Source organism: Mauremys mutica, chromosome 12, assembly GCF_020497125.1.
Source record: "Mauremys mutica isolate MM-2020 ecotype Southern chromosome 12, ASM2049712v1, whole genome shotgun sequence".
NCBI classification, from domain to species: domain Eukaryota; kingdom Metazoa; phylum Chordata; order Testudines; family Geoemydidae; genus Mauremys; species Mauremys mutica.
In genome coordinates, this window is record NC_059083.1 from 52,167,255 (window position 1) to 52,192,559 (window position 25,305).

General features: G+C 45.3%; 3 protein-coding genes across 4 annotated transcripts in view; 2 read left to right on the forward strand and 1 right to left on the reverse strand.

The window, feature by feature from the left end:
• Positions 1–25,305, forward strand: part of LOC123345337 — a 716,016-nt gene that overhangs the window by 636,080 nt on the left and 54,631 nt on the right. The window lies entirely within an intron of this gene.
• On the forward strand, positions 2,330–3,268 carry LOC123345333 (olfactory receptor 11L1-like). The gene has a single exon (XM_044982123.1). It carries the CDS (start codon positions 2,330–2,332, stop codon positions 3,266–3,268), a length of 939 nt encoding a protein of 312 aa, XP_044838058.1.
• LOC123345336 (olfactory receptor 10A4-like) lies at positions 14,082–15,017 on the reverse strand. The gene is given in 1 exon segment (XM_044982127.1): positions 14,082–15,017. A coding segment is annotated over 1 exon segment (936 nt).

Consider the following 25,305-nt stretch of genomic DNA (forward strand, 5'->3'; position numbering starts at 1 on the left):
ACTGAGTGAAGGCTGATTTAGGACCTTAGACCATGCAGAGTACTACTAGGAGAAGAATTGAACTACAAAGGCTCTATCTGTTGGTCTGTGTCTGTCTCTCTTGGTTTCTGAGCATTTCCCATTCTATCCTGTCCCAGACAGGGTGTTTCAGTGTTTCTTTGATTGCCTGCATTTGATTCCTCTCTATGAAATTTTGCCTTCGCTTTTCAGCCCACTGTTGTTTTCCAAGCTCCTTTTTATGCTGTGGATGAGATATAGTGATTGGGTGGAAATTGTTTTCCGTGTGGCAAGCAAAATCAGCTGCTCTGTACTTCCATAAGGAAAACAAATCCTTGTCCTCAGGTGGCTCGCGACCAGGCTGTGGCTTGATACACCTTCTCTAAGTTAACTGATAACTTAGACACATTTCAGCTTGGTCTTTCAGTGATCGTTTGAGTGAAATTGGTTACAGTGATACATTACTGATCTAGTGTATTACTCATTTGTCTCTTTATTTCTCTAACACTGGAATACAGAGGAGGTTTTTATATTGCCTTTTTGAATTTGTTACATTTCTTTTGATAAATAGAGCTTGTGGGAAATTTCTTGTCAAAACTGTTTTTTTTTTATTTTTTATGTAAAATTGGGTTTTCAAATTAAATGACTTTTTTTCATGAAAACTGTCTACTTTCCCTGGAAAATGGCATGTTTTCATTTAAAAAAAACAACAAAAAAAAGCCTGTTTGGCCAAAACCCAAAAACATTTCAGCCAAAAACTGAAAAAATATTAGGTCAAAAATCAAAAGCTTTCAGCTTCTGGTGGAACATTTTCACTTTTCAGCCACAAAATTTTGATTGTCAGTTTTTTTCACAAAAAGTCAAAAATTTCTGTGAAGAAAAAAATTCCAGTCAGCTCTAATGTTAAATAGAGCTGTTTCAAACATCTCCCTCTATCTGTCTAATTTCTCTCTGTCTGTCTGCATATGTCTCTCTGTGCCTCTCTGTCTGTTTCTCTGTTTGCCTGTATCTTTCCATCTCATTCTAATGTGTCTGTGCTATATTGAAAACTGTTATATGCTATCACTGTGAATTCTTAAGGGTTCTCCTGGTCCTGCTTGCAGACCAGGGGGCTCTGTAGGGAAGCATGAGGTCAGTGTCTTTCAGCAGTCAGTCTGAAAAGAGCCAGCCTAGAGCAATGGGGGGTGAGTTTGGTGTCTCTGCCTTACGGAGCAGCCTACTTTTCTCTCTCTGGTTTTGGGTTTTATGCATTGGGGGTTTGGATTTTATGCAATAAAATCATGGTACATTGCAACCTTCCAGAGAGAGTATTTGATGTTTTAATGTAACGTCCCTGTTTGTATCCTGTGAGCATAACAGTATCCAGGGCGATCCCATAACCTTTATCTTCCATCGCCCAGCCCTTTATACAGGTTTTGAATGCCTTTCTATCTCCCTGACAACTCACCTCTTTCACATGGATTCTCACCCCTTTCCTCAGTTGTTTCTAAAATGTCGCTCTGGATTTTCCCCTAAAGTGGAAGTTCTGTGCATGTTCCTGAACCTGTAGCTGCTGGTTGTCTCCAGCAGAGCCTTTCCTCCACTGACCAGAGTGTCAGCTGAGAGCTCTCAGCAGCTGTCAGGAGGCATTGAGCACTGCATCATCTCTGCAATGTTCTTTGAGATTACAAGGGAGATCAACCACACCTACTCCTCTGTCCATCCCACTTATGAATGTAGACCCCCCAACTCCCATTATAATAAAATAATATATATTTTCAAAAATACTTAGGCAACCTAGGTGCCTTAAGGTCAGATTTTTAAAGCTATTTAGGTGCACACAGCATCACAATGCCCAAGCCTAAATCTCTTTTTCCCAGATTAGGCACTGAGGAGTCTACATTCTATGGACTATTCTACAGTCTTCCATGCCTAAATCCAGGATTTCTCAAACAGGGGTTGCCTCTTGTGTAGGGAAAGCCCCTGGCGTGCCGGGCCGGTTTGTTTACCTGCCCCGTCTGCAGGTCCAGACGATCGCGGCTCCCACTGGCCATGGATCGCTGCTCTGGGCCAATGGGAGCTGCTGGAAGCGGCGGCCAGTAAGTCCCTCGGCAGAATAATTCAGTTCGGGGAACCTTCTGCGGTGCCCCGTGGCAGCTGTATTTCAGTTCCCTGTGTCTCCATTCTTCACTATGGGATAAATATTTTTGAAAATTCCACTAGGCACCTATCTGCAACTTTGGGTGCCTAAATGCCTCTGGATATCTGTCCTTCTGCACTTGCTTAAGTTGATGGAATGTTTGTCCTTTTGCAAGTCCCACCTCTGAGTTTTAGTATTTTTATTTGTACCTAGATGCACCTCATAGAGGAAGCAGAAGAGGACAATCGAACGGTCATCTCAGAATTCATCCTCCTGGGATTTGGGAATCTCCCTGAATTGCAGATCGTTCTCTTCCTGGTTTTCCTGGTGATCTACATTGTGACCATGTCTGGGAACATCCTTATCATTGCACTAGTTGTGGCTGATCAGCACCTTCACACTCCCATGTACTACTTCCTGGGGAACTTGTCCTGCTTGGAGACCTGCTACACCTCCACCATCCTACCCAAGTTACTGGCCAGTCTCCTGACTGGAGATAGAACCATTTCTGTCAGTGGCTGTTTTGCACAGTTTTATTGCTTTGGTTCTCTGGCAGCTACAGAATGCTATCTCCTAGCAGCGATGTCTTATGATCGGTATTTAGCAATATGCAAACCCCTGCGTTATGCAGCCCTGATGAATGGCAGGTTGTGCCTCCAGCTAGCAGCGGGGTCTTGGATAAGTGGGTTTCTAATTTGTGTAATAATGATGTGTTTTATGTCACAATTAACATTCTGTGGCCCCAGTGAAATTGACCATTTCTTTTGTGATTTTTCTCCAATGCTAAAGCTCTCCTGCAGTGACACCAGCATAATCACACTGGTTAGTTTCATACTCGCCTTCCTAGACTCGCCTTGCCCATTTCTATTAACTGTGACATCCTATGTTTGTATCATTGCTACTATCCTGAGAATTCCTTCCACCACTTGGAGGCAAAAGGCCTTTTCCACCTGCTCCTCGCACCTCATTGTGGTTACAGTTTTCTATGGGACCCTAATGACTGTGTATCTGCTACCAAAAACCAATACACTGAAAGCCCTGAACAAAGTGTTCTCTGTCTTCTACACAGTCCTGACTCCCATGCTCAACCCCCTCATCTACAGCCTGCGAAACAAAGAGGTGAAGGAGGCCCTGAGAAAAGTCATCCGTTAATATATGTTGCTCTAATGAATTCAGATGGAGTCACTGATCTGTGAAGGAATCTATCTGGCTTAACGAGCAAGAAAGTTTACCTCTAGTAGGGCCCAAGCTCACACCAATGGGAACTGCTTTGGGGAACATGAGGACATGCTACGTTTTGGGTTGATGACATTCCCATTCCTGGCTAAAGCTGATACTTGCTGCTGCCTTAATTGGAAACCTGACTGTCTTGCGCTCTACACTCTACATGACGACATTTGAGATTTCAGCTACGTGTTTCATCTGTTTCTCTGCTCTCTCTGAGTTGGGAAAATACCATGTTCTACTTGGTGTCAAGTATCAGAGGGGTAGCCGTGTTAATCTGGATCTGTAAAAGCAGCTGCTTTTACACGTTCTACTTGTCACTGGCCTCAGATCCCTGTGGGTGGAAGTAGTTGGTTCAAATATTTTCTCTCTCCTTGATGTCCTGGATTCCCAAAAGCTCCATAACTTTATAACTGGGAAGATAGTACTGGTGTTCCCATTTGTTGTACTACACGTCATTTTGCAATGGGTAGAAGGGGTGTAAGAGTGTGCCTATACTGCAATGTAAGCCTAGTGTCTGTGGGACTTGAACCCGTAGGCTCAGTGAGTATAAACCTAGGCTTGAGTGTCCACACTGAATATTAACACTTGGTCTAGAATTTCTGGACCTGGGTCTCACACCAGTGCTCAGGTATCTACGCTGCACTATGCAGACCTAAGTCAAGCCAGCCCTTGTGCCAGATTTCCTAGCACCTTTCCGAGTGGGTAGCCATTCTAGCCCTTTGTTTGTGGTGCCCTAGGGAAAACTTGACTGTCCATCCCGCAGCACTTTACCAGAAGCTATTGCAGCCTGCCAAGGTATCGGCCAAGTTGTATTTTTAGTCTGCACGTGCCTGGCAGCTGGAGCCAGCAACAGGGAGGAGTTAGTGTTTGAAGCACTTGTCTTGCTTGTGCTTTCACTCCTGTTTCAGGCAATGGGCAGAGCTTCCATGAGGTGCTGGTGGACATTTCAGGGGCATTTTCTGACCTGCAGAAGAAGACACCTGTTGGAGGAGGATGAGGGTGATACAAACCTGACAGACTCAAACTGGATGCTGCTGCTCATGGCTCTTGGGGGAGCCACTGATGCCCCCTGTGTAGAGTGGTGCTTCTGGACCAGAGCCATGAGTACAGACTGGTGGAACCCCCTTGTCATGCAGACCTGGGATGACCAGAACTTGCTCATGCGGAAAGTTGCATTTCTGGAGCTTTGTTAGCAGGTTTCACGGACCCTTCAGCACCACGACACATATGCAAGGGAAGCCATTCCTGTTCAAAGGTCGTTTGCTATACCCCAGAGTCCTACAGGTCGCTAACCAGTTTGGGGTTGGAAAGTCAACTGGATGTACCCCTTTTGCCTGGGCTTATGAAACAGTATCCTCATCACAGAGGCCATGGCAAAAGAAGGCTTAATTATATTCCCAGTTGGTGTAGAATGGTGGTTGAATGTGTGTTTGTCAGATTGAAATCCTCAAGCCTGAGTCTAAGTTTAGGCTTACATTGCAGTGTAGACATTCCCTAAGACCCAGTGCGTCAGCCCCAAAACAGATTAGTGGCTATCAAAACAGAAAAAATTATTTGAATATTTCTGTTGACACAACCTCATTCCTACAGCAACAACAAAATTGATGTCAATTAAAAAAACAGCGGGTAGGTGTGGAGGAAATGCTACTCGTGGCATATTTGAAAAGTGCCAGCATCTTTCATCCTGAAGCACATTGGGTAAAGTTTCCAAAAGTGCCTAGCTGACTTAATGGCATAAATCTCATTGACTTTCAATGAGACACAGATTCTCCCGTCCTTAGGTCCCTCTGAAAGGGGAATGCTTTTGAAAATTCTACCCATTGAATAGTACATTAATCCTTAGGCCTCTGATTCAAATTAACTAATTGAAAGAATGACAGTAATTGAGCCACTGAGGGTATGTCTACACGGCAGCTGAAGGTGAGCCTCCTAGCCTTGGTAGGCAGACTCGTGCTAGCAGGCCTTGTGCTAGTGTACTAAGAATAGCTGTGTGGACATTGTAGGGTGGGGCCAAGCCTGGGTGACTAGCCTGAGTCTCCCCTGAGGTGAGGGATGTCATTATGACCTGGACCAAACCTTGTTATGGTTGAGTTAAAAAACTTATTCTAACTGATGTGTGGACACCCCCTTCTATTCACTTAACTGTCAGGATGAGTTAATCAAAAGCGCCCTCCCCCACCTAAGACAAAGAGGTATGTGAACCTGCCCAGGAATTTGGACTGAATGGGAAGAAGGGTTTTGCTGAGTGTTAAAATCCTGTGCTGTGGTATTGAATAGCCTAGGTTTAATTCCTGCTGAGCCACCTTTCATTAGCAAAGCAGGGCCCTGTGCTTATTTTGGTGTGATTTCTCTGTCTGTATCTTTTCAAAATCATCTCTGATCAATTACAAAATTTCAGGGAATGTTTGAGGTCTTGGTAGGCAGAACCCTATCAATTTTTGAGAAAATCCTTTTTTTTTTTTAAAGTGTCTGTTTTTCATGGAAATTTCAAATTTTTGTTGAAAAACCAAATATCCCAAAATTCAAATAATTCGGTTCAGAGAGCCTTCTGCGGTGCCCCATGGCAGCTGTATTTCAGTTCCCCGTGTCTCCGTTCTTCACTAGGGGCTGGGGTCCCCTGCTGGACTACATCTCCCATGGTGCAACCACCTCCTCTCCCTCTGAGGAGAGAGAGTGGTTTCCAGCCCATACAGGAGAACGTGGTCTGGAAGCATCAAAACTACAACACCCATAAAGCACTAGGCAGTATTTCAGAATCAAAATATTTCAAATTTTTGGCCAATTTGTTTTGTTTTGTTTTATTTTTATTTTTTGGCCAAAGGATTGAACTTTTCAATGGGAAAAATGATGAAAATGCTTTTATTTGTTTTGTTTGTGTCAAAAATTTCCATGGGAAAAAAAGCCCATTTTCCATCATCAGGCATTTTGCAGGCATCACAGCAAAGCAGAATTTTAAGGACAACAATAAAGTGGCTTTGCAGAGAGCTCTTCTCACATAGAGGAATCATAATGGCTGATCTTTGTGGGACAGTAGTGCTGGGGAGAGAGTAGGTAGGACAGGGATAGACCATGAAGCCCTTAGAGGCATTTATGTCACAACACTATCCCTTAAAATGCTGCTATGCAACCAAACTCTCTCTTGCATGTTCCATTCCATCCCCAATCTCTCTGAAAGCTCAGCATATCCCACAGATACAAGAGGCTTCAAGGATTGTTCTGTCACGTACAGTCCTGGAGCCTTAAAATCCCACCTATTCTTCACAAAGGATATGTCTGTTTTACAGTAGGCCTGTGTCATTCAATGGCAGATCGTCCAGCAGTATAGGAAGGCTTGTGTAGGCTGCGGGTAGGCAAGGAGTGGGTGTGGAATGTTAAGGTTCTCAGACTGTAGCTGCTACCACAATGTTCTGGGGAATTAAGGAGCTGTCCACTAGGACACAGGTTAAGGCTACCAAATTGTCGAACAACTGGTAAGAACTTTCAGCCAGTGTCAATTTCACCGAGAGTCACACTGGCATTTGGAGGCGATGGGTGGGTTTATTAAGTGACTTGTGATCACAACTCCCACTCACTTTCATTGTGACTTGTGCCCATAAGCCACTTCAGCAATTTAGAAAATAGCACCCAAAAAGTCCCGTTGACCATTCCCAAAGCCCTGATCTAGCCGATTCTTAATAAACAGGACTTCTGGGATTCAAAGAACTGATGCATAAATGAAACACAATAACTCTCCCCTGCCACAAAAGGCTTTCTCTCTGCTAATATATCCCTGTGTTTGTAGATTGTTTAAAATTATGTAGTGGCCCATTGGGTATTAATTAACACTCAAAGGTTATATTCTAGATTTACAAGTATTGCTAATAAATTGCAGTGAGATTTTAGAAAAGAGAAGTGGGCTAATTTACCCCTGGTATAACAGTTAAGTGCAGAGACATCAGGGATGGATTTAACCCATGATGCTTATACCTGACAGAGGAGACATATTCTGAAATCAGCTCCCGCTTAAGTCAGTGCTCTGTGGGTGGAAGATTCAGAAACATAAGGCTGTGTCAGTCCAGCACCCCCCGTGCTAAGGGAACTTTCAGTGGGACTTGTGCTCCTAAATCCCTTAGGAGCTTTTGAAAATCTTCCTCCAAACTCCCATTCATGCTGTCTGGCTTGCTGGGGATATCACAGTGTAGGCAGAGAGTTGTGTGGCCTGGAAAAACCCCAGTCAGGAGGGAGAGAAATGTGGGAGTCTGCCCAAGAGAGAGGTGACGGCTGGGAGCCAGGATCATAAAAGAGTGTGCCTTTGGCGTACTATGGAGGGGAAATACAGGCACAGCTGCCCTGCACTCTGACAGCAGGATATAATTTCAGCTGAGGTTTGGTTGCTGAAGCCAAGCACTATTTTCACTCATGTCCACCTCTTCCCACAGCTGCCTGACTGCTGGACAGTCCCATAGCATATGCATCAGGGTTCCTTTTTCTGTATTAAAGTGCCAACACACACCTATGTCACCCCTCTGCTTTAGCAAGAGTGAGCTTTGCTGGAGATTAGACTTTGTGTTGCTCCCTCCCACACCGTCTGCCAGCTTCACAGCAAACTCCTCAAGATTCTGCCAGTCGTAACCTTGCCTTGCAGGTAGCCATCAGTGAACTCCAGTTCCTGAGTTCTCCAAAGACATATATCCCTGCAGTGTCCAGTCCCTGTCACTGCACACTCAAAAATTATTGAGTTCACTGACTCCAAAGAGGCAGCACACACACCAGTTTGTTAGTTTAGCTGAAGACTGACACTTCGCTTCAATATCACAGCACTGAATTGGTTTATAGCAAACCCCTGTGGCGTCCAACAGACTTTGAAAATGTTTTGCTCTTTCAAGCATAGTCTGAAATCTACAGGATATTTTTTTAACACTCCATAACATGCTTCGCCATTAGGATTCTTCTGAGGACTATGATAACTCCCCTTCCCCTGCATAGTTGACATGGGCCTGGGAAGTTTATGAAGCATTTCTGATGATCCCTCTAGCTCTGGGGCCTCTGCAGTCCTAGGGCATCCAGACAAAATTGTTACATAACTTACAATTCAAACTCTCCCTATTGTCATTCTGCTCATGGTGGCAGGTCATATCATTGCTTTAGTGTTAGAAAAAAAGACAAAACTCTCATCCATGACAAACTCAGAAATTCATACAATGCCCATACTCAGATACTTCTTCCAAATTGTAGTTTTGTTTTTGCCCTCAATTTTCAAGTCTGGGTTACCCCAGATAGGTGCTTTTGCATGATGGCGAGGATGAAATTGGTACCTCTTAGTTAGGATAGCCCAGATCCTTCATGCAGCTACCACTGTAGGCACCTTATTTTGCTCCATCGGACAAAAAGAGCAACCAAGCATACCCAGAGGGGGAACTGGATGGGTTAATACCTAGTCAGTTTCCACCCATGTTGGTATAAGGATGTTAGTGTGCTGGAACCAGCCTGACATGTGACAGGAGAAAAGCAGAATAATAATTTTGTAGGTCTCAAAATCCAATCAGAAAGGCTCTAAGCATGTGGGACCCGTACAGGTAGGCCACTTCAAATACAGCGGAGCCTTGGCCACCTCTTCATTTGACTGAGCTAACTCTTTCCCCACAGTCTCTGGGAGAGAGGATGCCACCAACTCGTATTGCTAGTTATTGGAGAGAGTGCAGGATCTCAATTTAGCTTCACTAGTTTGTTAATGTTTCTGGGGACTTTTACACCTGTTGTGCCAGTTTGCCTATGGCAATTTCATTGTGACAAAGCCCCACTCCATGACAGCCAGGAGATTTCCAACAGTTCAGATTTTTCCCAATTCATTTGATAAACCGATTTTGATGCTTCCTGGGGGTCCCAGGGCTGTGAGGCCCCTCGCTCCCACCTGCCCTTTGCGTGCGGAGACCTTGACTGTGTCTGCCGGGGGTCAATGCGCCCATCTCCACTGATCAAGGACAACACATGCATTCCCCCTAAGCCTATGCAGGCCCTGCTGTCACTCTGCAGGTAGTGATAGATATTCTCCAACCCCCGAACCCTCCGAGCATCTTCCTGGAGCATCCAGCCCCTGGTCCACTGGACACTCACAGCAGTCACAGATTGTCTGCTCCCAAAGGATCAGTGCAGCCCAGGTTACCAGCTCCACCTCACACCACTGCTCTGCTTAACACACAGCACTTAGACACATTTATAGTTTAAACAAGTAGATGTTAATTGAACAGAGCACAGAGATCCAAATAGCAGCAAGTAGAAGTTGTATCTTGTATCTTGTAGAGTATATCTCACCACGATCCCTGCAGTGATTTACAGTCAGGCTGTCTGTGACCCTGCTTTCATGAAATAAATGTGTGGTCAGTTTTTCTCCCAGGTGAAGGACTCGGTGAGTTTCTTTGCACTCCCTGATACACCAGACTAATCCTTTGATCCTATTCACAAACAGGACACCCCTCCACTCTTTGTTTCACCCTTCAGATTTCCTTTGTAGATTTTGCAATCTCTCAATTTGCATCTGGCTCAGTATGCAATACACGGAGAGGGTACAATACAAACTGCACACCTGGCCAGATAGAGAGATAAAGGGAATGTTACTGTGATGTTCTGCTCAGGGAACCCAGAACCATAAGCCACTATGTCACCTCTCTGCTTTAGCAAGAGTGAGCTTTGCTGGAGATTAGACTGTGTGTTGCTCCCTCCCACACCGTCTGCCAGCTTCACAGCAAACTCCTCAAGATTCTGCCAGTCATAACCTTGCCTTGCAGGTAGCCATCAGTGAACTCCATATCCCTGTAGTTTCCAGTCCCTGTCACTGCACACTCAGAAATTATTGAGTTCACTGATTCCAAAGACGCAGCGCACACACCAGCCTGTTAGTTTAGCTGAAGACTGACACTTCACTTCAATATCACAGCACTGAATTGGTTTATAGTAAAACTAAGGATAAGTTTATTAACAAAGAACAGAAATTTAAATGACACTGAGCAGGAGAAAAAGAGACAGGTCTGGTTACAACCAAATCAAAGCAAACCATGCTTTCTAGTGACTAAAATTTAAATCTTAATAAGTTACAATCTTTGCCTAAGCAGTTTTCTCACTCCCATCAAGTTACCCGCATCTTTAGCCCTCCAGGCCAGAGATCCAACTTTCACAGAATCAGAGGGAGCTGTTCCCTTTGTCCCCTAAGTAAGGGATAACTAGAATGGCTTTTTGCTCCCACTTGTATTTTCCAAAGTCCATGTCTGTCTCACGAGCTAGAAAGATTTCCTTTGGGTGCAGATTCAGACCGCAGTGTGCTCACTACATTGTCTCCTCTGCCACTTATTAGTTTGATTGCTTTGTTTACCTTATATGTAAATGTCCTTTCATTGCCCTCTCCCTGTAATTAAGCCAATCAGACAGGTAAACCCATATTCCTTTGTTTAGGGCAGACCTGGATTATGCTCAACCTCCAAACCCCATTTTAAGAACATATTTCCTGCACATATACATAACTCGCTAGACACAACCCGTACACACAGAACACAATGATTTTTGGGACCAGCCTCACCATTTTGCATACAATACCTAATGTGACACCCCTTAAATACACATGATGACAATAGTATGTTGGGGATAGTGAGTGTGTCAGGACTGCTGTGAGTTACAGTCTAAAGGGCCCTTTGTTGACTAAGGGGCTCTTAAGGTCACAGTTACCCGCTGCCTGGAAGGAACACCTCCGACCCACATGACCTGCCTTCATGCCAAGACCCTTAAGGACATCATTTTGAGTATGGACACAGAAATCCTTCAATATTATCCACACCCACATTTCACACAGATTAGGATGCCTGGTGGGTTGCTGACTCTTGGTAGAGACCTCACATGCCACCATTCCGTGGAGAATTATGCAGTTATCCAACCCCGGGGCTACCCCTAAAACCCTAGGCAACCCCTATGCCCTCTGCCGCTTGGCACTGCGGGATTTCTGGGTCACACCTTCCCCACTCTCACAGTAAGGTTAGCCATTGGCTAATCAGAACCCTCTTGCCTGGACAGTGCTTCTGTCACACATTTTCCTTGTCCTTCCCATATCATACTCATGAATGTCTATACTCCAGCGTTGCAGTCTGGAGCTGGTAACTTATGTTCTGGGAAGCCCTGCCAGTGAACAATGGTTTGTTAGGACTCTAAACTTCCTGTGCAGTAGGTATGGCCTTAATTGCCTCACAACTGCATATTTCCTTCTGTTGACTGAGTAATTTTGTCCAGTGATGGGTCAGTTTTCTACTTAAAAAAAGCAATAGGATGCTCCTTATTGCCCTTGCCCTCTTGCACCAGTGCGGCTCCCAGGCCTGTACTTGATGCATCTGTGAAGAGTTCAAACATTTTATCCAAATTTGGACCGGCTAGTGCCAGTGTCGCTGACAGAATTCTTTTCATTTGAGCAAAGCCCTCCTGGCAGGCTGTAGTCAAGGCCACCTTGGCAGGCTGTGTCTCTTTGCAGAGGTCTGTCATCGCAGTTGCAACGTTGCTGAAACCTTCCATGAGTCTTTGGTAATAATTCAGCAAGCCTCTAAAAGAGTGAATTTGCTTTTAGGTTCAGGGTACAGGCCAGTTAACAACGGAGTCCACTTTTAAGGGATTTTGGCAAATCTGGCCCCCTCCTGCCAATAGCCTAGATAAGGGACATTGGCCACCCCTGTTTTGCACTTTGACACTTTTACTGTGAGCCTTGCATCTTTGGGTATGTCTATACTGCAATTAGACACCCACGGCTGGCCCGTGCCAGCTGACTCAGGTTTCTGGGGCTGTTTCATTGTAGTGTAGAATTCCAGGTTCAGGCTGGAACGCAGGATCTAGGACCCTGCAAGATTGGAGGGTCCCAGAACTTGGGCTCCAGCTCAAGCCCAGAAGTCTACACTGCAGTGAAACAGCCCCACAAGCTGCGCCCCGCGAGCCTGAGTCAGCTGGCATGGGCCAGCTGCGGGTTTTTCTTTGCAGCGGACAAACCCTTTGAGTCTCTTCAGCACAATTCCTCTGTGGTCCTTATGACCTTCTCAGGAATTTCTGAAGATTGCGATATCGTCAATGGAGGCCAAGTAAATGTGGTTTAGAACAGAAGAGGGACTCAATTCATTGTAGGCTAGTTAGAAAATGTTCAGAGTCTTGTAGCTTTTGGAACTGATGCACCTCCTCACCAACCCTGACTTCAAACTTTATCAAACATTTGAGCCCTCGCTGCTTGGCAGGTTCCCTTGCTCTTCTGAAAGCTGATCTCTGTTCAACCACATCTTTTGCTAAACCTTGAAAATCATCATCTCATTTTGTGGCGTCCCCCAAAGCTGCTCTCCACCCCACCTCATTCCTCCCCCACCCTCCGCCCCAAGAGCTGGCTGCATTATTTATTTTTCTTTCTCAGTAAATCTGAGAAATTTGACAATCAGTGGCAAGGTCTGGCAAGCCACGGTCTGCTGAGCACTTTCTAAACCAAATTTAAAATCATCCAGCATTACTCAGCAGGTCTGACTGGACCCGATACATGTCCACTTGGGGACCAGTGACTTGCAGTGATAACGGTGACCCAAATCAGCCTTCTTAAAACAGTGTTGTTTAATCTTAACAGTAGGAACACAGCACAGCAAAGGACAAGGCAGGCTATGCTTCCTCGTAGAACCCCCCAGTCTCTGGAGGTCAGGAGGCAATCGCATCCTCTAACCATCTCAGCGAATCAGGCTTTCCTCTAGTCAGGAGGGATGCAGGCCTGGGAAAGCTGGGCTATCAGACCCGCCATGTGTGGGCAGAGGTAGCGTGTCACAGTTAATTGCCCTTGGTGTTTGTGGAGGAGCTCTTCTCTGAGCTATTGTCCAGCCTCCTGGGTCGTTTCCTGAATACCCAGCTGTTGAATTAACCCAATATCTGAATACAAAAACATCTTTACAATAGTCAGACAAACATCATACAGTTGTCACAGATTGCTACAGGGTAGCCCATGGAGCTCGCTTTAGCATTTATTTTATTCAGCAATAATGCAAGGAACCTACAGGTCTGTATCCTGTAAGATGGGTTGTTCATTATTTTTTGTCAAGGTCCAAATTTCTTAGTCAAGGTATAGGCAAGGTCCAAACTCCAGAGAAACATTTTTCACACCACAGTAACAATAACTACAACAAGTAATTAAAAAGATTTTGCAGTCCATTCAAGAACATCTGGCGGTCCGGATTTGGCCTGCAGTCCACCTATTGACTACCCCTGACGTAACATATTATAAAAGTTGTATCCCAGCCTGTGTGCAGGGGGAGAGAGAGAGAGGTAGCCCTTGGGAGATGCCAGGATGATGGCCACTGGTGATGATGAGGAAGGTGATAGTGATGCGGAAGATAATGGCTAACATTTCTGGTTGTTCTGCAAGGGATGGTGGGAGTATGTGGATGTTCAGACGTACGGTCTGTATTATCTCGGTCTACCTTGCTGGGTTAGAGTGTTTGTGACTTTGCTGAATGTAGTAATAAACTATTACAAAGACAGAAGGGTTCCTAAAGTGTGAGTGTTGCAACCATGCACATCAGGGTTCCCAACTGAACAGTAATTTTATTAATACTGGGCCTGATCTTGGGACAAGAACCATCAGTACCTCAGAGTGATAACTGGGAATTCTTAAGTAATCAATACAAGTCATAGATCAGGCTACAACAGGCAACTCCAAATCCATCACAAGAATATTAAAATAATAAATTCTCTCCCCCCCCCCCACAAGTTTTCAAATAAATATTTTTCTGGCCATCACCCTTCTCAGGGCTTCCTTTACCTCCTTATTCCTCAGGCTGTAGATCAAAGGGTTCAGCACTGGAGACACCACTGAGTAGAACAGGGAAAGCAGTTTTTCAGTGTTAAGTGAGTAGCGGGATTTGGGTTTCAGATACATCACGATGCTGGACCCAAAAAACAAAGTCACCACAATGAGGTGGGAGGAGCAGGTGGAGAAAGTTTTGCTCCTGCCCACGGCTGATGGAATACTGAGGATAGCGTGGAGGATACGGACGTAGGATACAAGGATGAGCAGGAAGGGGACTGTGACAAAGGTGACAGCGATGGTGAAAACAGCTATTTCATTCCTGTAAGTATCTGCGCAGGCCAGCTTCAGCAGTGGGGGCAGGTCACAGAAGAAGTGGTTGATCCTATTAGGCCCACAGTAGGGCAGAGTGAACATGAAAGTTGTCTGCCCAACTCCCACCAGCACCCCGATAAGCCAGGACACAGCTCATAGCTAGAGACACACACCTCTGGTCATCATGGCTGTGTAGTGCAGAGGGTGACATATGGCTATGTAACGGTCATATGCCATGGCAGCCAGCAGGCAACACTCTGTGATACCCAAGAAGGAGAAGAAATACATCTGCGTGGCACAGCCCAGGAAGGAAATACTCTTTTCCTCGGAGAGGAAGTTCACCAGCATCTTGGGGATAGTGGCCGAGGTATAACCGATTTCCAGAAAGGACAAGTTCCGAAGGAAGAAATACATGGGGGACTGAAGGGCAGGGTCCACCACTGTGATTGTGATGATGAGGATGTTGCCCACCACGGTGATGAGGTACAACAGCAGCACCAGAAAAAAAAATGAAATTCGGAGCTCCAGGAAGTTGGAGAAAGCCACAAAGAAGAACTGTGTCACAACTGTGTGGTTCCTGCTAGCCATGTCCTACAGCTGTTTTCTATCTGTGGAGGTAATAAAATCATAGAATCATAGAACTGGAAGGGACACTGAGAGGTCATCTACTCCAGTCCCCTGCACTCATGGCAGGACTAAGTATTATCTAGACCATCCCTGACAGGTGTTTGTCCAACCTGCTCTTAAAAATCTACAGTGATGGAGATTCCACAACTCCCTAGACAATTTATTCCAGTGCTTGACTACTCTGACCGTTAGGAAATTTTTCCTAATGTCCAATCTAAACCACCCTTGCTGCAATTTAAGCTCATCACTTCTTGCCCTATCCTCAGAGGTTAAGGAGAACAGTTTTCTCCTTCCTCTTTGTAACAACCTTTTATGTACTTGCAACCTGTTATCATGTCCCCTCTCAATCTTCTCTTCTCCAGACTAAACAAACCCATTTTTTTCAATCTTCCCTCATAGATCATGTTTTCTAGAAATTTAATCATTTTTGTTGCTCTTCTCTGGACTTTCTCCAATTTGTCCCCATCTTTCCTGAAATGTAGCACCCAGCACTGGACACAAATCTCCAGTTGAGGCCTAATCAATGGGGAGTAGAGCAGAAGAATTGCTTCTTGTGTCTTGCTTACAACACTTCTGCTAAGACATCCCAGAATAATGTTTGCTTTTTTTGCAATAGTGTTACACTGTTGACTCATATCTAGCTTGTGATCCACTATGACCCCCAGATCCCTTTCCATAGTACTCCTTCCTAGGCCGTCATTTCCCATTTTGTATGTGTGCAACTGATTGTTCCTTCCTAAGTGGAGTACTTTGCATTTGTCTTTATTGAATTTCATCCTATTTACTTCAGACCATTTCTTCAGTTTTTGAATTTTAATCTTATCCTCCAAAGCATTTGCAACCCCTCTCAGCTTGGTATGGTCTGAAAACATTATAAGTGTACTCTCTATGCATTAACTAAATCATCAATGAAGATATTGAACAGAACCCGACCCAGAACTGATCCCTGTGGGACCCCACTCATTATGCCCCTCCAGCATGACTGTGAACCACTGATAACTACTCTCTGGGAATGGTTTTCCAACCAGTTATGCACTCACCTTATAGTAGCTCCATCTAGGTTGTATTTCCCTAGTTTGTTTATGAGAAGGTCATGGGAGACAATATCAAAAGCCTTACTAAAATCAAGATATACCACATCTACCACTTACACACTATCCACAAGGCTTGTTACCCTGTCAAAGAGAGCTATCAGGTTGGCTCATTAACTGCTTAAGTTGGGTGAATCATATAAGAAATTTATATACGTATATATAATCTCTGACACAACAAATTTTCAGTGGTGCTGCCATTTGTGGATGCCCAGTATAAGACATCTGGTACTCAATGTGCAGTGGCACTAAGATCCCACAGCTCCCACTGACTTCAATGGGAAAGCCAGGCTCAATGTGTCACAACTTGGACACCCAGAAGGGGAGGAATCTAAAGCAAGTGGCCCATTTTGAGAACGTCAGCCTGGATCTCCCTGTTCAGTAAAACGAGGAGAGACTTGCTCTGTCTCACCGAGTGGACCAGGCTTTATTTCCTGTTCCCCAGCTCAGGTTACAGAGGTTGATATCTCTGGCTCCGTTACCAGCCAGGCCACATTGGGTGTGTCTACAAAGCATTTTGGAGCAAGCGGGAGTGAGTCTCCTAGCCCGGGTGAGCAGACTTAGCCCACCCACCTCACTAGAATTCATAACCTGAGCTCCAGCCTCACCTTCTGTCATTTTCCTGTGAGAATTCATTTGGGATCATAGTGATCGCTATGGGGTATTTAGTGATTTAATGAACTCAAGACAAAAATGATAAAAGACAGGGAATACATCACATCTCTCTATGTGAGACAGATGCATGTATATCTATCATTCTCTATAGAGATAGAAAGAGAGTCATGTACCTTTATTTGCTATTTTTCTCACTGTCTCTGATACTATGGGATAGTATTAAAATGGAAAAAAGTGAATGATGGTTATGAAGGAGATTAGAGAGATACAATGTCAGATAGTAAACAGTCAGTATGAAAGTTTTAGAGTTCACTTAAATAGCTGAAAGCTAAGAAATAAAAATGATGACACAAGATGACAAAGCGCCAGGTTTAATTTTTAACGCAAATTTTACTTAACATTTTCTACTGATGCCCAGGCATATTTCCGTCTATGCAGAGCCCTTCCCTTCTATGGTGACACTGAATACAGGATGTCAAGTAACACACAGACTGAAACAATGTTAATATCATCTTTTGCCTTTTGGCCCCGCTCCCGTGGCCGGAGCTCAGCAACCCCGCGGTCCCACTACCCCAGCCGCAGCGCGGCAAGTCCCGTGGCGCCGCTACCCTGGCCGGAGCCCCTCAATCCTGCAGCCCTGCTACCCCGGCCAGAGCTCCGCAACACCGCAGCCCTGCTCTACTGGCCAGAGCCCCGCAACCCTGCGATCCCGCTCCCCCGGTGGAGCGCGGCAACTCCCGTGGCCCTGCTACTGCGGCCGGAGTCCCGCAACCCCGCAACCCCGCTGTCCTGCTCACCCGGCCGGAGCCCCGCATCCCTACAGCCCACTCTCCCAGTCAGAGCCCCAAAGCCCCGCTACCCCAGCCGGAGCGCCGCAACCCCGCAGCCCCGCTCTCCCGGCCGGAGTCCCGCAACCCCGCGGTCCCGCTCCCCCGGACGGAGCCCCTCATCCCTGCGGCCACTTTCCCGGCCAGAGCCCCGCAATTCCGAGGTCCCACTCTCCCGACTGGAGCTCCAAGGCCCCGCTATCTCCGGCAGGAGTCCCGCTATCCCACAGCCCCACTCCTCCGGCCGGAGCCCTGCAACCCCGCGGTCCCGCTCCCCCGGCCAGAGCCTCGCATCCCCGCGGTCCCGTTACCGCGGTCGGAGCCCCACAACCCCGCCACCCCGGCTAGAGCCCTGCAACCCCGTGGTCCCGCTCCCGCGGCCGAGCGCGGGAAGTCCTGTGGCCCTGCTACCGTGCAGCTGAAGCCCCGCAACCCTGTGGTCCCGCTCCCCCAGCCGGAGCCCCGCAACCCCGCATCCCCGCTCCTTTGGCTGGAGCCCCGCAAATCCGTGGCCACGCTACCAGGCTGGAGCAGAAATCCGAAGTGCTGCCTGGAGAGTACATGCCCCACGAATCAGGCCCCGCACTGACTAAAGCTGGCCCTGAAGACCCCAAACCACCCCATCATCTGTGAGTGAACACTTTTCACAAAGCAATCACTTCATGTCTAACCTATCAAGCCTCATTCTCAAAGGAAACCTGCACAACACTTTCAAAAGATAATCCTGGGAGCTTAAATTCATAACTTTGCTAGACACTAAAAATCATGGACTGAACAGAGACACTGGATTTTTGGCTTATTACAACAATATGTAACCCCCACTAATGCCTCCCCCCCAGCTGCTTTTTGCTACCCCCCCTTCCTTTCCTCCCTATGACTGGCAGGGTGTTAACAAACCACTTCATCTTGAATGGTCCCTTGAAATATGTGTTAACTACTTATGCTAAACCATCTGTTCCACCTTGGATTTATCTATGACACTCTCTGGCTTTGTCTACATTAGCACTTTTGTCAGTAAAACTTTTGTCCATCGGGGTGTGAAAAAAAAATCCACGCCTGACCGACAAATGTTTTACTGACAAATGCGCTAGTGTGGACAGCGCTATGTCAGCAGGAGACGCTCTCCTGCCCACAAAGCTCCCAACACTTGTTAGGGTGGTTGTATTTTGCAAGCAGAAGAGCTCTCTTCTGTCAGCAAAGAGCAGCTACATGGGAGACCTTATGGCAGCGCAGCCATGCCGCTGTAATGTCTGTAGCACAGACACAGCCTACGTACATTTTCCAGACCTCAAGAAGAGCTCTGCATAAGCTCAAAAGCTTGTCTCTCTCGCCAACAGATGTTGGTCCAATAAAAAATATTACCTCACCCACTTTGACTCTCTAATATCCTGGGACTGACATGGCTACAAAAAAACACTGCATCTATCTATCTATCTATCTATCTATCTATCTATCTATCTATCTATCTATCTATCTATCTATCTATCTATCGTTTTCATAGGGACCCATTAAAACTGTACTTAGCAGCCAAGATCCTGATTACATTTTTTTCAGGCACAGAACTCTAAGTTCAGGGGAGTTGGGTGTGTAACTCCCTTAGGTTCCATTGGACATTCCAGCTATAAATTATTATGCTTTGTATTATTCCTTAATATAACAAAATGGTAAGGGGAGTGGAATAACACACCAGCGGCTGACTCCCTGCTCCCTTGTGCCATGTGTAGTCATTTGTACCGATGCAATGTGAGTGCAAAATGATTCCATATCAGAATTACCCACTTGTACTGGCATGAGTGTTTCTATACCCAGTCAGCACTCACATTGCTCACATGGAAATGACTACACAAAAGGTACAAAGCAGTGGAGAAAAAGGACCAAGCTAAAATATGCACCGATGTGCTTGGTTAAAAAGCAAGAAAGTGTAGAAAACACACTGACTATTAAAAAAAATATTCTAATCTAATATAATCATGTGCTTTAAAACTTACGTGAAACTGAGCGAATAGCATGTTGAGCAACTCTGAAGAAGCCAAGCCTGGAGGAGTCTGAGTATTTAAGTGTTTTTATGCCTCCACTGAGGGCTGGTCCACACTAAGAAGCGGGGTCGAACTAGGTACGCAAATTCAGCTACGTGAATAGCGTAGCTGAATTCGAAGTACCCTAGTTCGAACTACTCACCCGTCCAGACGCTGCGGAATCGAAGTCCGCGGCTCCAAGGTCGACTCCGCCACCGCCTTTTGCAGTGGTGGAGTACCGGAGTCGACCGCGGCGCTTCCGGAGTTCGAACTATCGCATCCAGATTAGACGCGATAGTTTGAACTCCGAGAAGTCGAACTCACCGCGTCGACCCAGCTGGTAAGTGTAGACTAGCCCTTAGACAGGTTCCCTGGTGCATTGAATCCTCATAGATGAGACAAATAATTTTTTTTCTCTCTTTGGCTTGGAGAATACACGGCTTCATAATCAGGATCAAAGTTTCCAGGGACAGCTGTTTTGAACAAGGGATGTGGAAAATTTTCCATCAAAACTTTTTCACTAGAAAATTGGGTTTCCAATTAAGCTAATGCTTCAATGGAAGTGTCTGCTTTGGAAGACAGGAATCCCCAAAACTTTTTGAATATGAGACTAAAGACCTTAAATCACTGGTTTTGAACTTATTACCCATGAGGAACCTCACTATTTCTCTCTAAGGTACTTCTATGGCCTTCATAGGAGTAAGCACCTCACGCAATTTCTTTAGCCTCACAACTCCCCTGTGATGTAGGCAGTGCTGTGATCCCCATATTGCAAACAGGGAGCAGACACACCCAGAGATAGGGGTCAGCTTTTCAAAGGTATTTCAGAGCCTAAAGATGCAGAGAGGCCCCTTGTGGGATTTTCAAAAGTGCTTAAACAGGGAAGGGCAGAAATCCAAAGAATCCAAACTCTGTTGGTGCCTAAACTCCCTGGGCTCCTACTTTTTTGCAGTAAAAGTTCCCAAGGTGCCTCCATTTCTGCCTCTGGGCATATGCTCCAGAGCACAACACCAGCCAGCCGGACACCTGAGTCCCAGAGCAATGCACGCACTGTGGGGAGATAGCTGGTCCTCTGCCTCATTTGTCTGCAGGGCCCAATTTGGTAAACATGGTCAGAGCTCACCTAACGGATTGGGCCCTTATACATGAGTTTATGCAAAGCAAGAATGGGCTGGAGTGTGGGGAAGAGGAGGACCTCCCTTATAACTTTTAGCCCAGTGGTTAGGCTATGTAGTTGGGGTGTGGGATAACCCTGGTTCAAGTCCCCCCTCTGCCTCATGGGGAGAAGAGATTTGAACAGAGATCTACCACCTCTCAAGTTTCTTAGATTCCAAGGTCAGAAGGGACCATGCTGATCATCTAGTCTGACCTCCTGTATAACACAGGCTGGAGAACTTCCCCCAAAATAATTCCTACAGCAGAACTTTATACATCAAGATTGGATATTTTTCTTAAACTGTCAGGGAGGGAGAATCCACCATGACCCTTGGTAAATTGCTCCTATAGGTAATCACCCTGGCTGTTACAAATTTATACCTTATTTCCAGTCTCAATTTGTCTAGCTTCAACTTCCAGCCACTGGACCGTGTTGTACCTTACTCGGACAGATTGAAGAGCCCATTATTAAATATTGCTTCTTTATGTAGGTACTCAGACTGTAATGAAGTCATCGCTTCACCCTCCCTTTGTTTAAATAAATTGATTGAGCTTCTTGAGGCTATCACTATAAGGCAAACAAACATTCTCAGATTGATACATTTTGGGGTGTTGGTTTTTTTAAACCAAATTGAAACATTTCATTTTGGGTAGGTTAGACATTAAACTCTCACCCCCTGAGCTGCTTCAGTGATTCATGGGAGTTGTAGTGTGGGTGCTTCATGCTCCCATTTTCCTCTGAGCTGGACTCCCTGGCTGGATTACATCTCATCTGATGTACTGCAATGGAGGCATAAACAGGAGAATATCGACTAGGCATAGAGAGGTTATTTTACCTCTATATTTGGAACTGGTGTGTCTGCTGCTGGAATCCTGTGTCCAGTTCTGGTGACCACAATTCATGAAGGATGTTGATAAATTGGAGAGGGTTCAGAGAAGAGACACAAGAATGACCAAAGGATTAGAAAACATGCCTTACAGTGATAGACTCAAAGAGCTCAATATATTTAGTTTAACAAAGAAGGTTAATGGGTCACTTGATTACTGTCTATAAGTACCTACACTGGGATCAAATATTTGGTAATGGACTCTTCAATCTAGCAGAGAAAGGTATAACAAGATCCAATGGCTGAAAACTGAAGCTGAACAAATTCAGACTGGATATAAGGCATACATTTTTAACAGAGAGGGTAATTAACCATTGGAACAAGTTATCAAGGGTCATGGAGGATTCTCCATCACGGACATTTTTAAATCAAGATTGGTATTTTTATTGAAAAGATCTGCTCTAATTCAAATAGGAATTATTTTGGAGACGTTTTATGGCCTGTGTTATACAGGAGGTCAGACTAGATGATTACAGTGGTCCCTTCTGGCCTTGGAATCTATGACTTTTTGAATTGTTCAACCAGAAGGGAGTCCTCAGTGCTTCATGGGAGATGTAGTCCAGCCCCACAGAAGAGGACAAAAGCATGAGGCATCTGAACTACAACTGCCACAAAGTATCATGGCTGCTCAGTTGGATGCACATTAACATCCAACTGCCCTGAAATTGAATGTTTTGACTGGATTTGACAAACTGATATTTTCATTTCAAATCATCCTGATCCAGAACAAAATATTTTGTTCCAATTTTCCATCAGGAAAAAAATTGAAAATGTTTGGCTGAAACTCCTGTGGAAAATTTTGATTCTGACAAAACTGCATTTTCTGTCAAAAATGTTTTGATGGAAAATTCCCAAGCAGCTGTCTCTACTTGCTACTCTCCAGTCATATAGTACAATATAGACTATATATTTTGTTAGTAGCTCAGCCACTTATCAGCTATCCTCACCCTTTCTAATGTGTCTTTGATTGACTTCTCTTCCTGCCAGCTTTCTCTCCATTCCTAATTTAAATAATACCCCTATAGAATTGGGGGAAGGGGGGGTTAAACTACTAAGTTAGCAGTCTGATCCACCTCTGTTTATGGTAGAAGATTAGCTGGAACGGCTTGTGATCAGAGCTGTCTCATTAGAATAGGTGCGGCCACACTTTAAGAGATCAAGGACACCTCATTTCAGCACCGAGTCCTGTCGGTGGTGTCAGTGAAAGTGTGCAGACTAGGCTCACGCCTGGGGGGCATAAACACCCCCAGAGGAGAGGGTCCTCCAGATCCTGACTTGGGCTGGGGCTGGGGCTGGGGCTTCTGCCACCCTCTTCACGCCTTTGTCTGAGGTGTGTCCCTCTCTGTCTCCTGGCCATTGCCCTGAGCAATGGGGCTGTGAATAAAAGGCATCTCTCCTTCCCCCCCACTACTACCCAGGCTAGACAGGAGCAGTGGAGGTGGAGGGGGAGGGGTGGTTGCTTCAAATGAGATAGTCCTGAACCACTTTCTCCACAGAGGGCTGGTCCTTCCTCCCCATGCTGTGCTGCCGAGTGCAGCAGGCTGGGAGCTGACCTTGTTTGTGAAGACAGAGGCAAAAAAAGCATTGAGTACTTCAGCTTTTTCCACATCCTCTGTCACTAGGTTGCCTCCCTCATTCAGTAAGGGGCTCACACTTTCCTTGACCTTCTTCTTGTTGCTAACATACCTGAAGAAACCCTTCTTGTTACTCTTAACATCTCTTGCTAGCTGCAACTCCAAGTGTGATTTGGCCTTCCTGATTTCACTCCTGCATGCCTGAGCAATATTTTTATACTCCTCCCTGGTCATTTGTCCAATCTTCCACTTCTTTTAAGCTTCTTTTTTGTGTTTAAGATCAGCAAGGATTTCACTGTTAAGCCAAGCTGGTCTTTCTTTTCTTTCTACACATCGGGATGGTTTGCTCCTGCAACTTCAAACAGGGCCGACGAGAGGGGGGAAGCCGGTACAAATTACTGGGGCCCAGCGGTCCGTAAAGGGCCCAGGGCCTGACTTCATCGGCCTTGTTTAGCTGGTCTGCCCTTGCTGGGGAGGGCAAGGTGTGAAAAGAAATTTTCACCGGTGCCCGAACCCGCTCTTGGCGGCCCTGACCTCAAACCAACTCCTGAGTGACAGATAAGTTTGGTACAGATCTGAGCCATAGTTTGAGCCCCAGTTGTGTGGAAAAAGGAATCCTTATAAGAACTTGATTTTGCAAATGTTGTTGCTTGGGGTGGGGGCCTGTAGAAAGAAGAAGTGGGGCCGCTAAACACTGAGGATGGAGTGGAGGTTAAGGATAATCTAGGCATGGTCCAATATCTAAACAAATACTTTGCCTCAGTCTTTAATGAGGCTAATGAGGAGCTTAGTGATAATGGTAGGATGACAAATGGGAATGAGGATATGGAGGTAGATATTACCATATCCGAAGTAGAAGCTAAACTCGAACAGCTTAATGGGACGAAATCGGAGGGTCCAGATAATCTTCATGCAAGAATATTAAAGGAACTGGCACATGAAATTGCAAGCTCATTAGCAAGAATTTTTTATGAATCGGTAAACTCAGAGGCTGTACCATACGACTGGAGAATTGCTAACATAGTTCCTGTTTTTAAGAAAGGAAAAAAAAAGTGATCCGAGTAACTATAGGCCTGTTAGTTTGACATCTGTAGTATGTAAGGTTTTGGAAAAAAATTTGAAGGAGAAAGTAGTTAAGAACATTGAGGTCAATGGTAATTGGGACAAAATACAACATGGTTTTACAAAAGGTAGATCGTGCCAAACCAACCTGATCTCCTTCTTTCAGAAGGTATCAGATTTTTTAGACAAAGGAAATGCAGTGGATCTAATTTACCTCGATTTCAGAAAGGCATTTGATACGGTTCCACATGGGAAATTATTAGTTAAATTGGAAAAGAGTGAGATCAATATGAAAATTGAAAGGTGGCTAAGGAACTGTTTAAAGGGGAGACTACAACGGGTCATACTGAAGGGTGAACTGTCAGGCTGGAAGGAAGTTACTAGCGGAGTTCCTCAGGGATCAGTTTTGGGGCCAATCTTATTTAACCTTTTTATTACTGACCTTGGCACAAAAAGTGGGAATGTGCTAATAAAGTTTATGGATGACACAAAGCTGGGAGATATTGCTAATACATAAAAGGACCAGGATATCAAAACGGAAGATCTGGATGACCTTGTAAACTGGAGTAATAGTAATAGAATGAAATTTAATAGTGAAAAGTGCAAGGTCATGCATTTAGGGATTAATAACAAGAATTTTGGTTATAAATTGGGGACACATCAATTGGAAGTAACAGCGGAGGAGAAGGACCTCGGAGTATTGGTTGATCACAGGATGACTATGAGCCGCCAATGTGATATGGCCGTTAAAAAAGCTAATGCGGTTTTAGGATGCATCAGGCGAGGTATTTCCAGTAAAGATAAGGAGGTGTTAGTACCATTATACAAGGCAGTGGTGAGACCTCATCTGGAATATTGTGTGCAGTTCTTGTCTCCCGTGTTTAAGAAGGATGAATTCAAACTGGAACAGGTACAGAGAAGGGCTACTAGGATGATCCGAGGAATGGAAAAGCTGTCTTATGAAAGGAGACTGAAAGAGCTTGGCTTGTTTACTCTAACCAAAAGAAGGCTGAGGGGAGATAT

Coding starts and splice junctions, on each gene's coding strand:
- LOC123345333 (XM_044982123.1), top strand. CDS start 2,330: ATGCACCTCATAGAGGAAGCAGAAGAGGACAATCGAACGGTCATCTCA.